General features: G+C 43.8%; 1 protein-coding gene across 4 annotated transcripts in view; it reads right to left on the bottom strand.

The window, feature by feature from the left end:
• Positions 1-3,296: 3,296 nt before the first annotated feature.
• Positions 3,297-13,824, bottom strand: part of POLD2 (DNA polymerase delta small subunit) — a 78,256-nt gene continuing 67,728 nt past the window's right edge. For 2 of the 4 annotated variants that reach the window (XM_087688330.1, XM_087688332.1), the window contains exons 12-14: positions 4,130-4,231; positions 3,985-4,052; positions 3,297-3,881 (exon numbers count right to left, since the gene is read on the bottom strand). In XM_087688330.1, coding sequence (XP_087544456.1) covers positions 3,810-3,881; positions 3,985-4,052; positions 4,130-4,231 — 242 coding nt within the window. In that variant the 3' untranslated portion in view covers positions 3,297-3,809. The remainder of the gene's footprint in view (positions 3,882-3,984; positions 4,053-4,129; positions 4,232-13,824) is intronic. The other 2 variants (XM_087688331.1, XM_087688333.1) reach the window with 1 other exon arrangement.

Here is a 13,824-nt window from a genome sequence, read left to right as displayed (position 1 = left end):
ATTTGTTAATTGATGAAAAGAGCAATCTCAAATTCAATCAATAGTCAATTTTAGTTAATTATCAATCTTATTATGAATTAAAAGAACTAACATTATTTCCTATTTGGTTTAACGTTATCCAATTTATATTTATATCTATATGATTAAAATTTATATGGGAAAGTACAAATGCATACTACCTTAATTAAACCTTCTATTGTCATTTTTCCTAACCATTTTTCTAATATATATACCTTATGAGAAGATATAACTATTAATGTTTTGAATATATTTGTGATAAATAAGAAAAACAAAAATTATATTTTGTGTAATATCGTACTTGTGAAAAGAGCTTCTCTCTTGTTCTTTCAAGCCATCTCTCATCAAGAAAACTCTTAAAGATGCATAGAATGCAATGTTTTTTTGTGATAAAGCTTTATCAATTATTTAAAAGATAGTGTTTGTCATACCTTGATCAACATCATTCTTTTGATTGCCTTTTTTACTTATCAATGTTCACTCTTTCTTACTTCACTTTTCTTTTGTATGTCTTGTACTTTTGTGGTTATTTTCTCAACTTCATTTCCAATCTTTTTGTTGTTTGCAACTTCTTCTCTACCAACTTTCCCTCTAGTTCTATCGACAAGTGTGTAAGAACTTCAACAATCGAGTCTTTCAAAACCACTTTCTCTACTTCCAATGAAACTCATTTGCATCTTGCTTGGAAAGTGATTCCAAGACCAATTAGAAAGTCTTCAGGTCCATCTCATTGTTAATGTGGGAGCTTAAGCGTAACCCTCTCCCTAAGTGATACTCTTGTACCGCAGGAGAGATAAGGCAACCACCACGTGATAGGAAAGGTATTCTCTTCATCAACAAAAAGGTTGAAAGCTAGAGAATCATCTAACTAAAGCATATAAGATTTGAAAAAGAGTTTTTCAATTCCATAGTCTTAGTTTGTTGCAAATAAACTCTTTTATTATGCACAATAACTCTTGTTGCATAATAACAAAAATGAAACTTGCATAATGACACCCACTCATGGAAAGAAGCAAAAGAATAACATGGCACATTTCATCCTCTTAGTTTATGATTCTATTTGTTGAGGTGATTCTCTTATCTTAATATAGCAGGGCTTGGGGTTGGTGGACTAGTTTTCATACCCAAGGTTTATTGAATCTATGTCTCAACCTTTGGCAATGACTAATTAGTGATGTCATATTCACACATTGGCTTTATTCCATAACCTTGAAGTAGGTTTGATATTGGTAGTATGTAGCAACTTTCGAGAGAAAACAAATAAATTCCAAAACATTTGGCAAGCTTCAACAAGATTGCAAGAGAATTATCCAATCAAGCATAAGAAGAACATCCTAGTTGAGTTAAACTACTTTTAAAAACAAACACATAAAAGATGCTTTCACAAACATTGGATGATGGTTATTGAAAGAAACACAAAAGGGAGCATACTAAGAGGAAAACTTCACTTTACATGCTTCATGAATGATTAATAGAGACCTATTTATTGTAGGACAAGATAAAAACAAAGAAATGGGAAAAGAAAAGCTCAAGCACAAAGTTCAAATGAATAGTACATCCATTTATGTGACCCTATCATTGTTTTGCATCAATAGCACAAGTAATAGAATATTGGATATACATAGGCGCAACATCAACAAATAGGATGTACATTCTAGTAATTGAATGTGTTCTACAATTTCCAAATATTGGATAATGGTAAAATTGTGCTTACATAAGAACATAATGTTATATATCTTACCACTCATTTCCTCAATGAGGTAAGGGGAGCATCATATTCTCATTTAGACTTCGTGAGCATCATGTTCTCGCTCAAACTTTGTATGTCCTATTTTTGATGTTTTTGGATATGGATTCATAAATTGTCAAGTGAAGTGTTGGACAAGTTGCAATATTACTAAAATAGTTTATTGATGCATTTCCTCAAAAGTTACCTAATAGTTATTGCCATTATGCAAGTAGATCATGAGAACCCAAAATTGCCGATATTTAACCAATTAAAGTGCCTTAGTAGAAAAATACATTGTTGATTGTTTAAGAGACCTCATTGTTTACCACAATTAGTGTAAATTGAGAAGAAAGATAATCCAACCTTTTCCATGTTGATGAAAGGCCACCCTAATGTAGCATGTAAATAATAACATTTTCCATGATGAACAACCACCTTGTGTGAATCAAGAATAAAGATAACCCAACCTTTCCCATGATGATAGACCACCCTAATGTAGTATGAAAATAATAACTTAACAACACATCACCGTTGTTAGGAAAGTGGCTAAAATTACATAATGTCATGAGTTGTACTATCAGTATTGTGTTTCTTATCATGCCTTTTGATTTAACTATTACACAACTAGTTTCATAAGCCCTTGGCAATGCAAAAGCTCACAACCTCATTTTATGTTTGAAATTACATTGTTAGTTTTGTTTCTATCCAACAAAACCTTTCTTGTTTTTGGGAAGGTGATTAGTCATGTAAATTTGAGAGTTGGTGGTCTTTATAATAAGAACCGGAGATATCACCTTGAAACTTGTCAAGTTGAGTATGCCAATACAACAACACTATCAATTTATCACATATACATTGTTAAATCCATCAAAGGTTCCATGAAGCAAATAAGGTATGTAAAAGGAATCCACATGTTGTTTGGGCTGATTAAATGGTGTAGATATTGCTTAAACTAATTAATTACATTATCAAACTACCTAATACAATAGAGTGCAATGTAGGGCAACATAAGTTAATTGTTGATACCCAAGACTAGCATTAAAAAATCATTTTTATGGATATTCACCAAATGAATCACTTTCAAGTTTATGGGCCATTAAATCCACCCCAAATTTAATCATGTAAATGAGAAGATAATAAATCAAAGTATCCACCTATGTATGACCATGAAATACAATATAGAAAAACGAAATGATTGTTGAGACACCTAGACTAGCACAAGTATACCGTTTGTATGGACTTCAAATGCAATTAGCAATAGAGTATTTAACAACCATTTCTAAACAATTGGACTTATTTGAGTATATCATACTTAGCATGAGTCTAGTTATAGCTTACAAATATAAGGTACACAAAAATTTCACATAAGTAATATTAAAGACAAGTAGAAAATGACAATGTGATAAACCATGATGGCCCTTGAGAGAGTATCCACTAATCCCTTTGTTAAGGCACAAAAAATCCTACTCATCAAGAGCCAAAAAGACCTGGGGGTGGGGGATTGTATAACACTTATTTCAACAAAGCAAAAACACTTGTAGCAAGTAACATGGGCCATAATATACCATGCAGGTTCTACAATTACACATGAACAATGTTCATAACACAAATTGGCCTAGCTATTTGGATATTCATAATTACAAGTGGGTATAGGTCACTTCTGATAGCTAGAATTGAATAATTTAACAACATGAATCAACAAAGGCATGAAATGTTGCTATGAGCATACATAGTAAAGATTGGTATCGAAGGGGTCATTCATACAACTTTGTCACCAAATACCTACTAGGTATGTTGAGATTCTAGAACCACCTTGACAAATTACCTTCGAGACCACAATGTACCTGTTCATCCAGGAAAAGTTGCTTCTCTTGGACATATTTGTATGACTTATTGAATAATCAAAACCTTCACATACAATCTAACTATCCAGCTCACTGCATAGGGTCTTCAACACAAGCAAGTTAAAAGGGCGAGTATTAGATTGCATTACGCTCAGCTTCTTCAAGCTTTAAAGCATTCATACAAGGCTGAAAACATATGCCAATGTAGTGTCATAATGTTACATCCCAGTACTTTCAAGTAAAGCTGTTGAAAGAGAGAGCATATGGCAGTTGAAATCTCTCAAGTTCACCTGCAATATTAAAGGATTTGATCAGTCTTAAGAGTGTCCTGCCCCAGCTGAAGATTGACCAGTATTATAAGGGCTACATGCTACATCTAGGAAAGTCACTTACTAGTACGGCTATTCCTGTGTCATAGAAGCGAGGAATGGAAACAAGTCTAACTGTTTGTCCTTCTTCACCTGCCATGTCCAATGTTTATTTGCTGATAAAGTGCCCTGATACTAAAGGAAAGAAATACAGTACTGAAGCTTCATACCTGTCAAAATGCGAGTTGCAAAAGTATCCTGATTGCCGCAAAAATAAACATGTGGACATGTCTCAATGATGAAAGGATCCTTGTCCGTGTAAGGATAACAGGCTACCAGAAAAAGAAGAAAGTAGATTTCAAGCTTTGAATGTCAAATACACTCTTTCAAATACTCTTTTGACTACATTTTAAGTCAATATCCACCATTTATACAACAACATGCAGAAGGAATGGAGACAGCAAAGAATTGGCAGCCTGACAAAGATTTACAGTTTTGAGCTTCTGTTCAATAAATGACAGCTGCAACATGCCTCCACAATGGCTGTAACCATCCACCCAGCTAAAAACATAAGCTTTTATCTGAAAAGGCCATGCAATCATAACTGCTTGGAATGACATTTTGGATCTGCAAAACCGAAATGCCATCTTCGTACTGCGTAGTGATGTAGGTGAGATTCATGTGCTCTCAATGTTGATGCTGGTTATGGCCAACCTAATGACTCGGTTTAGCTGAGCATGGCTAAGCTGCACCATAGGTGCATCTTGGGTATATTGCAATAGTGGTAATGCATCCATCTAGAGCTCATGGTTGTGAGAAAGGGAAACTAAAGCAAAACCAAAAGAAGCGATTGCTGGATGCAAAAAGACATGGAACAAGAAAACAAAAACTAGATACAGATTTGCAATGAGGGAAGGAAGGTGGAGAGAGGAGGCACCTATAAATAGGCCAAGGAATGGGGCTGGAGGCTGCCCAACTGCCCACTGAAGCACCCATCCAAATACAACAAATAAAACCCATGAACTATACTAATGCTAAGGCACTCTCTCACGTCATGGGTGACAAGTAAAATGAATCACACAATGATGAGGAAGCACCTGAATTATACAATGACATGGAACAACAAGCCTCTAGGAACCATCACCATGTCCCATACCAGAACAATGGTCAGTGAGAAATCTGTATCACCATAGTACATACAACAATGACAAGTAGAGAGGATTGTGGATACCTAAGCAATGGGTAAGCAAGCCACCGCCTCAAAAAGACACTAATGCCGATGTAGATCGTACCAAGCCTTAAAACAAAGAGTAGAAATAGTATGAGTCTCCATGTTTGTCATGAATGAGCTCTGCAAAAGCACATCATGACTATGGATTCCCTGCCTTTGCACAAACAACCAAAGAGATCACTTCATTCACGAAGAGGCTAGGTGCAAATAGTGTTCACTATCCAACCTCCCGTAATGAGCCTAAATGGGAAAACCAGCTCTAGGGTTTGCACTACCAAACTACCAATTTTGTGGTCATTGCATGCTATTACAATTCTGTTGAAAGTTGTAAAACAGGTATTCCCAACCCTTTTGGCTACCCCTACAAATATCCCTAATCCAACCTTGGAAAGCACAATTCAAACTTGTTTAGATGAAGCGAAAAAAATAAAAAAGAAGGCAAGACTAGTCAAGCATCTACTTCAATAGTCTGTAAGAACCTCTTGGTTCATACGGTCTACACTAAATGCCTCTTTTGCAATAAAAAGGGACATCTTGTAAGCAACTGTTGGAAAAAATATCATGACAAGAAAAAGTGCAACAAATGTAAGAAGACAATGCATATTACCAATAAATGCCCTACCACTCTTCAAGTACCAAAAAAATTGGAGGCCAAATTTGTCTCCAATATAGCTGATGAAAATCAACTTTTCTAAATCTATAAAACCTGCTCTTATAAGCACTCTTGTAGCCTGATTTATTGAGGCATCCCATTTGTTTGAGGGGGGACACATTAACGTGTCTTGTAGTCCAATGCCACTCTTACATTGAGGGGACATGTTGAGAGATAGGCATGTGAACCTTTTGTATGCAAGGGTGGATAAAGGTAGCTAGGTGTAAATTTTTTTTTTTTGGCAAGTAAAATGTGGCTGATTATATTACTTAAAAAAACCAATTACAACAGAGTGCTCATGCTCAACAGACTAGTTGGAGCTGATGCAAAGTCACCAATACATCATGTATACAAGCCTCTCAAGGCGGTCTAGGGGGGATGGGGGCAAGAAGCCATTGGGGGGGGGGGGGTATATATTGCCAACTGGGGCTGCCTACCTGCATCACGAAGAAACGACCTTGGTCGCCCCAAGTACGCATGAAGTGACCACAGAGCTCCTGACGAGCCCTGGACTCACCCTGCACCTGATCACATCGGCCGCAGAGGGAGTGGATAATGAACGTCTAGAGCTTTGCTAACGTCGCATGTGCTGAAAGCCTCTTGACACCGCACCTTCCATATATGCCATCCAATAAGACTCCCTATGATCTCCCATACCTTTGAGCAGTTTGCTATGGGCTTCAATATTTGGCGGATGGGTAGAGCCTCTAGACCAACCATTGTGCACGACCCTGCCTTGATCATTAATATCGTGTCTTGCATCCCGGTCTCATACAAAAGGTGATGGCCCTAGCTGATTGCCTGCCAACAAAAGGCTCCCCATGAGAAACACCCAAGGCTGTGTACTATACAATGAAGGATGTGGCATCCTCTTGCATCAGTACATGTTTGCCAATCCTGGCAGTATACTCTAGGAGCCTGGGTGGCTTCTTGGCGACTGCAGAGGCCAGCCATAGCAACTCTTCTGGATCCCACTCTAGCTCATCAAGTGGTTTGCTCTCCCAAATCCAAAGGCGCCACTCCCTGAGCTCCTTCCAAAAAATAGAGGTCCAATAGCCATGTCTTCCCCTAAAGGCCCACCACCCAAATCCTCCTCCACGAAAGGCTGGCAATCCCCTCATCCTGCTGCCCCTTGTCAAGGGCCAGACGTCCCACCTCCTGAACGGCAAAGAAAGTAGCCTGCAAGGAGCCACCCACTCTACCTACCATCTGAAGGGGGATACCTACTGGTGAAAACCTAGCTGCCCATACCTCCCCGGGCTCTATCAACTCTCGTATCAGGGGCGCAAGCCACTTCAGAGGTATTACTGTGTCTATTTCTCCTCTCAACTCAACTCCTCTCTGGCATCCTGATACTCACTGCAACACCTTGTCTGCAATCTTCTTTACCTCTCACCAATCTTGATGGTACAAGCTGGGCCAGCCTCCCACCCAGCCCATTGAATGTGGGGACGCTCACCTATTTGTGCCCCTTCCCGATCTTTGATCTGGGAGTTCCAAATCACCAACTGACGGTCTATTTCATCCTGGCAGCCTGGGGGGCTCTGGATTAGGGCCTTGCGGAGGCCCTACCACAAGCGGAGTAAGCTGTGAAGGAAAGGTTATCTTGGGGGGGGGGGGGGGGGGGATGTGCGCTGACGTGAAGATCCATCTTAGGGATGGCCTCCACTCATCGCCAAGCCTCGGTCTACAATCCTGAAGGCCTTCCTGCAATAAGACCTTCCAAGTCTTCCCGCTTTGTGTGAGACTGCGGACAACTAGCTTGCCCAAGAGGGCCATACTTTGATACTCTGGGTCTATGATCCCAAGCCCTCCCTCTGACCTATGTCGTATGATGGTTGCCCACACCACCTTGGCCCTAGAATCCTTGGAACTATCAGACCTTGACGAAAGGAAATTCCGCACTAGGCGACGAAGCTACACTATACACGATAAGGAGAAGCACCAACACGAGGCGATATGCCAAGCTGTCCCTAGGAGGACCTGGTTAACCACCAAGGCTCGTCCAACTAGTGAGAGGCAAACTGTGCTCTGGCAGGTTAGTTTTCTCTGAATAGAATCAAGGACAAGAAGAAACTGCTGGGCAGGAGTGATGTGGAGTCCCACCTGGAATTGTAGGTATTGAAAGGTCTGCCCTCTGCTCATCCATCTGAATCCCAGGTGGACAACCCTCTTCGTGCGGGAGTCCGAGTCTGTGAAAAAACCAACTGACTTTTGCCAATTGATTTTCGCTCACATTGCAAAGCAAAACACGTCAAGAGCTAGCCTTACGCTCTCTAGCATCAACTCATTGTCCTCTATGAAGAGGGTTGTATCATCTGCGTACTCTAAGTCTAACAACTCAGTCTCCTCTCTTATTGGAAGTTGAAAACTCTGTAATCCGCTCACACATGACCTGAGGAAGTAAGACGTCGCCTCTACAAAGAGTAGAAACAGGTATGCGGCCTAGGGGCAGCCCTGTCGAACCGATCTCTCCAGCCGAAACTCCTCTCCTTGCCTTCCGCCTATGAGAACCCTGTTGATGGCCGATCTGTACAGGCTGGAGACCCCACAAATCCAAGCATGGGGGAATCCCAACCTCACCATGGTGCCCTCTAGGAAATCCCAGTCCACCTTGTCATAACCATTCTCGAAATCCAAGAGTAGTACTGCCAGTCTTTGCCCACTGTGTTGAGCCCACTCTGTCCCCTCAGAGAAGGTAAATACATTGTCTAGGATGCTTCTATCTTGGACAAAGCCTATCTATGTGTCATGGAAGATATCTCAAAGCACGGGGCATAGTCACCTATTGATCATCTTTGCCAGTGCCTTATAGGCCACTGACAATAAGGTGATCAATCTCCAGTGGGAGAGCTCCAACCGGTCTCCCCCTTTAAGGAGAAAACTCATAAGGCTTGCTGAGAGACTCCTTGGCATCTGTCCTGAAGTGAAAATCTCTTGGAAAGCCATCAATAGGGGGTCCTTCACCACTTCCTAGTAGGTAGTCAAGAAGGCCTTAGAGAAGCCATCCTCCCTCAGGCATTTTTGCCCATCTTGTATATGGAAAGCCTCCTCTAGTTCCTTCTCTGTGAAGGGGGCTAGGAGGGAGCGTCCCATCTCCTTTGTGATGACGGACGGGATATGATCCCATACCTGCTATCTACATCTCTGTCTGCTAGTTGAAGCTGTCTCCTGTTGGAAAAGATGCGTGTAATAGTTGGTGGCAATCTCTATCACCTCATCTGGGCTAGAACGGGTCCTCCCATATTGATCGCATGGCTACGTATCTGCTCTCTTGCGGTGCGGGGCTGGTGCACCTGGAAGAACTCCCTACATATCGTGTCCCCATTCTGCACCCAGAATGCTGCTGAGGTGTAAAAAGAGAACTTTGAGCGCTTGTTCTTTAGGCCAGCAATGGCTGCTCATGCACGCAGCTCTTGTGCGTGGAGAGTGGGATATCTTGGTGCCTCGTGCAATAATCTCTGCATGGCTACAAGGTCCCGCCGGAGTGCTTTCTTCTCCTCCCAACACTGCTGACTAGCCTGTATGGCTACCTCTTGGCAGATTCTGCTCGATCGGCTAGGACCTCTGCAACCTCCTTTGCTATCTGGACCCTCATGTTCCACTCTCTAGTGCAAGTCTGCTCTATCTGCCTCGTCACCTCCTCCCTCCTATAGATCGAGTTAAGGATCCAATAGGATCGTGTGTTTAGGGCGGATGCTAGGGGGTCAAATGTCAAGAGAACCAAGCAATGATTGGACAACGTAGTGCTTGCCAACTGGTCAATCTGGCCTCTACGAGAGCCTCCCTACTCTCCCACATAAAACCTGTCGAACCGCTCCAGCAGGACTCCACCTAGCCGCCTGTATCTCCAAGTCAAGTCCTACGACCTCTCCCTCTTATGGAAGGCAGGGTCTCTCCAAGCATCATGTGCTTCGACTATAAGCAAAAAGACCTCCCATGCCTCCTGCTCCTCCCTAGCCATGCCCTGGTAGTTTTTTCCTTTGCCCTGTTCGTCCTCCAAGGCCTCCAGGTTGTTGAAATCTCCTCCAACGATCCAAGAGTCCACCTCTGAGAGTCCATCTGCGATCTCCACCCAGAACCTGTTGCGTGCCCTAACATCCATAGGGGCATAAACATTGAGGACTCCAATACATAAGTCTCCAATATCCAATCAGATCCATAGAACCCTTCTTGCCACTATCGTCCCAAGGTCTCGTGCATAGGCAGTGAGACTTGGGCCAATAGAGGTGCATACGCCTCCACTCCTCCTGTGGGCACCTATTGCGTGCTCCGAGTAAGTGTGTGAACTACCTAGAAGTACCTTTCCAACCCGTTGGGCCTGGGTGGGGGTGAGCTTGTGCTCTTGCAGAAGCAAGATGTCAATCCGTCCGGCGAGGGTAGGCTGAAACTCCTGCCGAACAATCAATTTCCTGAAACCAAGCGCACCACTGTAGTGGAAACTGTTCACATTCCAAGATTCAAGATGTAAACTCATGGAAAAATCTGTGACTGACCGAACAAGCATCTATTCGATGTGGAGGCTCCTGATGAGAAGGAGAAACTATGGGGCATGCAAGTATGCTTTGCCGCAGGTCTAGACAATGAACTCGAATCACCCATGGTGGCCTTGGGCCGGACCATAAGGGTTATAAATGCTCCGGGTGATACTATCAATGCATCTATCAGCCATGCTAAAAGTTGGAACTCTGTACACTGGCAGAAGCGGGCCACCTGTGCTAGGGGCCACTCAATCACATTTCGCGGAGCCAGGGACCTTGGCACCAACCCACCAGTTAATGTCCATCATGCAGCCAGGCCACTGCTGTGCAAACAGTGCTAGTCCTTCTCCCATCCACTGGGAGATGCGGTCCTCCACCTGACTCTTCAAACCCTCCTCTATCTGTGTCATCGTCCAATCCCCTGATTGAGAGGACTAAAAGAAGAAAGCGTATTTTGGTCAATCCGATGGTGCAAGTAGATGGACCTTGCCACTCCTGGACTTACGAACCACGAAGATCCCAAACTCTAGAGGTAGTGGAAACTCTTCGCGCTCCACGACTCTCAGGCAGAACCATGGGTCAATGCGGAAGAACTCCTGTGGCAACAACTTTGCCTTTTTGGAAAAGTGTGACGAGTGGCAGGGGCAGATGAGCTGGTGGCTGTGTGGAAGGGGGAGAATTGCTAGTGCAAGGAGGATGGTGGCGTGAGTAGCTCATCAACTCTTGTGGGAGGAGGGGGGGTGGGTTTGAGGGGAATTACCTGAATTGGGGGTGCATGGCAGGGGAGGTGGTGGGAGGGAAAAAGACCGAGGGATGGGGGGGGGGGGGGGGGGGAAATATGGGATCTCACATGGGGTAGTATATGGTGCGGGTGGTAGATGTAAGGGGGGTGCGGTCTTGCGGGGTGGAGCAGGCAAGGGGGGGCTGCGGAGTGCTTTGTCGAGGGGTGTCGCTCAACCTTCTGCTCCCTATTGTCAAGGTTGCGTTGGAGGAGCTGGCTGTGGCCCCCCCTGCCGTCTCCCTCTCTCTAGTCTCTCGACCCATGTGAAGCCGTTAGTGTCCACTTGTGTACTTGTCAGCGAAGCCACCTTGGCTCAGAAGCATATACAGTTTACTGCCTGATGCCCAAAGTTATGGGAGTGTAGACCTTGGTTGCCCAGTCACAGTGACCTACTGCCTAAAGGAGTGACCTCCTGCCTCAATCTCCAAACACTTGGGTATACTCTTTGTGTCTTTCACGGCCACTCGTACCTTGGAGACTCCTGTAGCTGACATTGCATCCACATAGGAGGCAGAAAGAACTGTGCCTAAGAGCCGTCCAAAGTCCCTTACTAACTGGCGATACTCTACCGCCAATCCCGGGAAAAGTAAAGTGACTGGGTGTTTGAGAAATCTGTTGTGGAGCTCAAATGATTCCATTGTGAAGCCGTTAAAACAAGGAACCATGTGAATGACCCCCTTCATGGAGGCATAGAGTGAGCTCTCCACTAACTTACGAGTTGCGTCCGCAGAGGTGAGACGAACCATGAATACCCCTTGGCCCATGAGGACTGCCTCCACGATTTGCTCTGTGCCAATGCATAGCGTAGAGTGAAGCTAATCTCGAAGCTAGGCCCTGGATGGAGAGTGTCCTATTACCTGACTGAAAATCAATGTTTCTTTAAGCTCCAGTTTTGTGGTACAGACAACCAAGAGCTGTTCCTCACAGAGAATAACGCGCAAGGTGTTTGACTGGGGGTCACTCCCAGAATGCACCGGTGCCTGACTAAGGGTTTCCATTGTGTGACCCTGTTAAGGACCTACTGATCCTACTACTATGCTGCTGAAAGGGGGGAGGTGTTGCTACAAGTGGAGGGAGCAATAGTATTGGGGGGGGGGGGGGGGGGGGGGGGGGCCTGGCCGAGTAGGGGGGAGTTGACGAGCGCTAGCGAGAGAGGATTGGGCGCAACGCACCTGTTGTGAAGCAGCGTAGGCAGAGGGAAAGGGGCAATTGGGTGGCTGGAGGAGAGGACAGATGTTGCAGAAGGCAAGCTTTGAGTGAGTGAGATGGAGTGGAGGCAAAGGGGACGTTGGCGGACCGGGGGGAGGGGGGGGTGGGGTTATGAAAGCTGGCAAGAAGGGGTGAGTGCAACGCCGCTGCTATAAAGTGGCACAGGGTGGAGGGAGATGGATGGTTAGGTGGCCGGAGGAGGGGGCGAATGCTGAGGAAGACGAAGGGAGGACCTGGGTGAGAGCGATGGAGGCGCTAAGTGGACGCGAATGCAACGGAGGCGTGATGTGGGGATAGCATTCGTGACGCAACTCTAGGAGCCGTTTAACTAGGTGTGAATGAACTGGAAGGCAAGGGAAAACCCTAACCCTAGCCATCTGGAGGCTATTTAAACAACCAAGAGGTCACTCTCAAACTGTGGAAGAGAGCACCAATTGTACTTGTGAACAACTCATTAAGCAAGATCTTCTTCTTGTACTTGAGCTCTCTCTCCCTCTCGTGTACGCTTTCTCTTGCTCTCACTTTGATATTGCAACAAATTTAGCATAGAACATTTAATTATCCGTAAGTGTCAATGGTGAGACTACGGAATTCACATTAATTAATTAATCAATGTCAGTTCTGAGGCTAATGAGTGCCTAGAATACTTGGTCGATAAATTGGCCTAGCCAATTTAATTCTTGGTAAGTTGAATTACTTTCATGAGCCATAAATAATATCTAAATTAAATTGCCCATGCAAATGAGGGAAGGTTGTTTGGAGGCTGGGGGAGAGAAAGAGAGAGCATTTTGAGTTGGATCAGACAGGGAGTACTTACATGTATCACTGTTGGATGCTTGATAACCATTAGTCTGATATGAACTGCAAAATATTGCATAGCTATGTACCTTCACTTATCAATCTTTGGCTGTTCGTTGCTTCACCCCATCACAAAGTTGGCTTTCATACCTACTATAAGACACTAGTTTCCCTATATGCACAACTTGGACATGGCTAAGAAATTCCAAAGCTGGAAATTATCCTCTGTCATATATATTTTAGGATTAATATAGATGCTTGTAGGGATAGAAGCTGCCAACAACAAATCCACACTGCCATTGAAGCTTGGATGGAATCTTGCACTCACATGATCAGAATCCTTAGAGTATGCCTTGCCACCCTATCTAGGACGACCCCAGCTACAATCAGTCCTCAAACAGCCACAATCTACCACAAATTCTCCTGCTCACGCTCCTTCGATCCATGTGCATGCCCTCCCGCTCACATGCTGCTGATAACACTGAGGATGATCCTAAACTTTTGCACCTTTGTCTTTCCAACACAATTGCCCACACATGCAAGTCCTTCGACTGCAAATGTGCAACCAGCATAATCCTGCAATCCATCCTTGTGCTTTATCACAATCAGCTCTGCAGCACGTGCTCTAATTCCAGATATAAGAAGGCATTTGCATAGCTGAAGAGAGGAATAGAGAAAATGGAGGAAGAGACACAAATGAGTTGATGAAGAATGAAAAGGTGAAATATACAATGCCTGAATGAGTGAATGACTGAACAATGGAACGAGAGATT

The sequence above is a fragment of the Lygodium microphyllum genome, chromosome 11, assembly GCF_053477565.2.
Source record: "Lygodium microphyllum isolate KBCC chromosome 11, Lygodium_microphyllum_v1.1.10, whole genome shotgun sequence".
Lineage (NCBI taxonomy): Eukaryota > Viridiplantae > Streptophyta > Polypodiopsida > Schizaeales > Lygodiaceae > Lygodium > Lygodium microphyllum.
The sequence above is the reverse complement of the archived record's forward strand: the minus strand, read 5'-3'. Positions and strand labels throughout refer to the sequence as shown.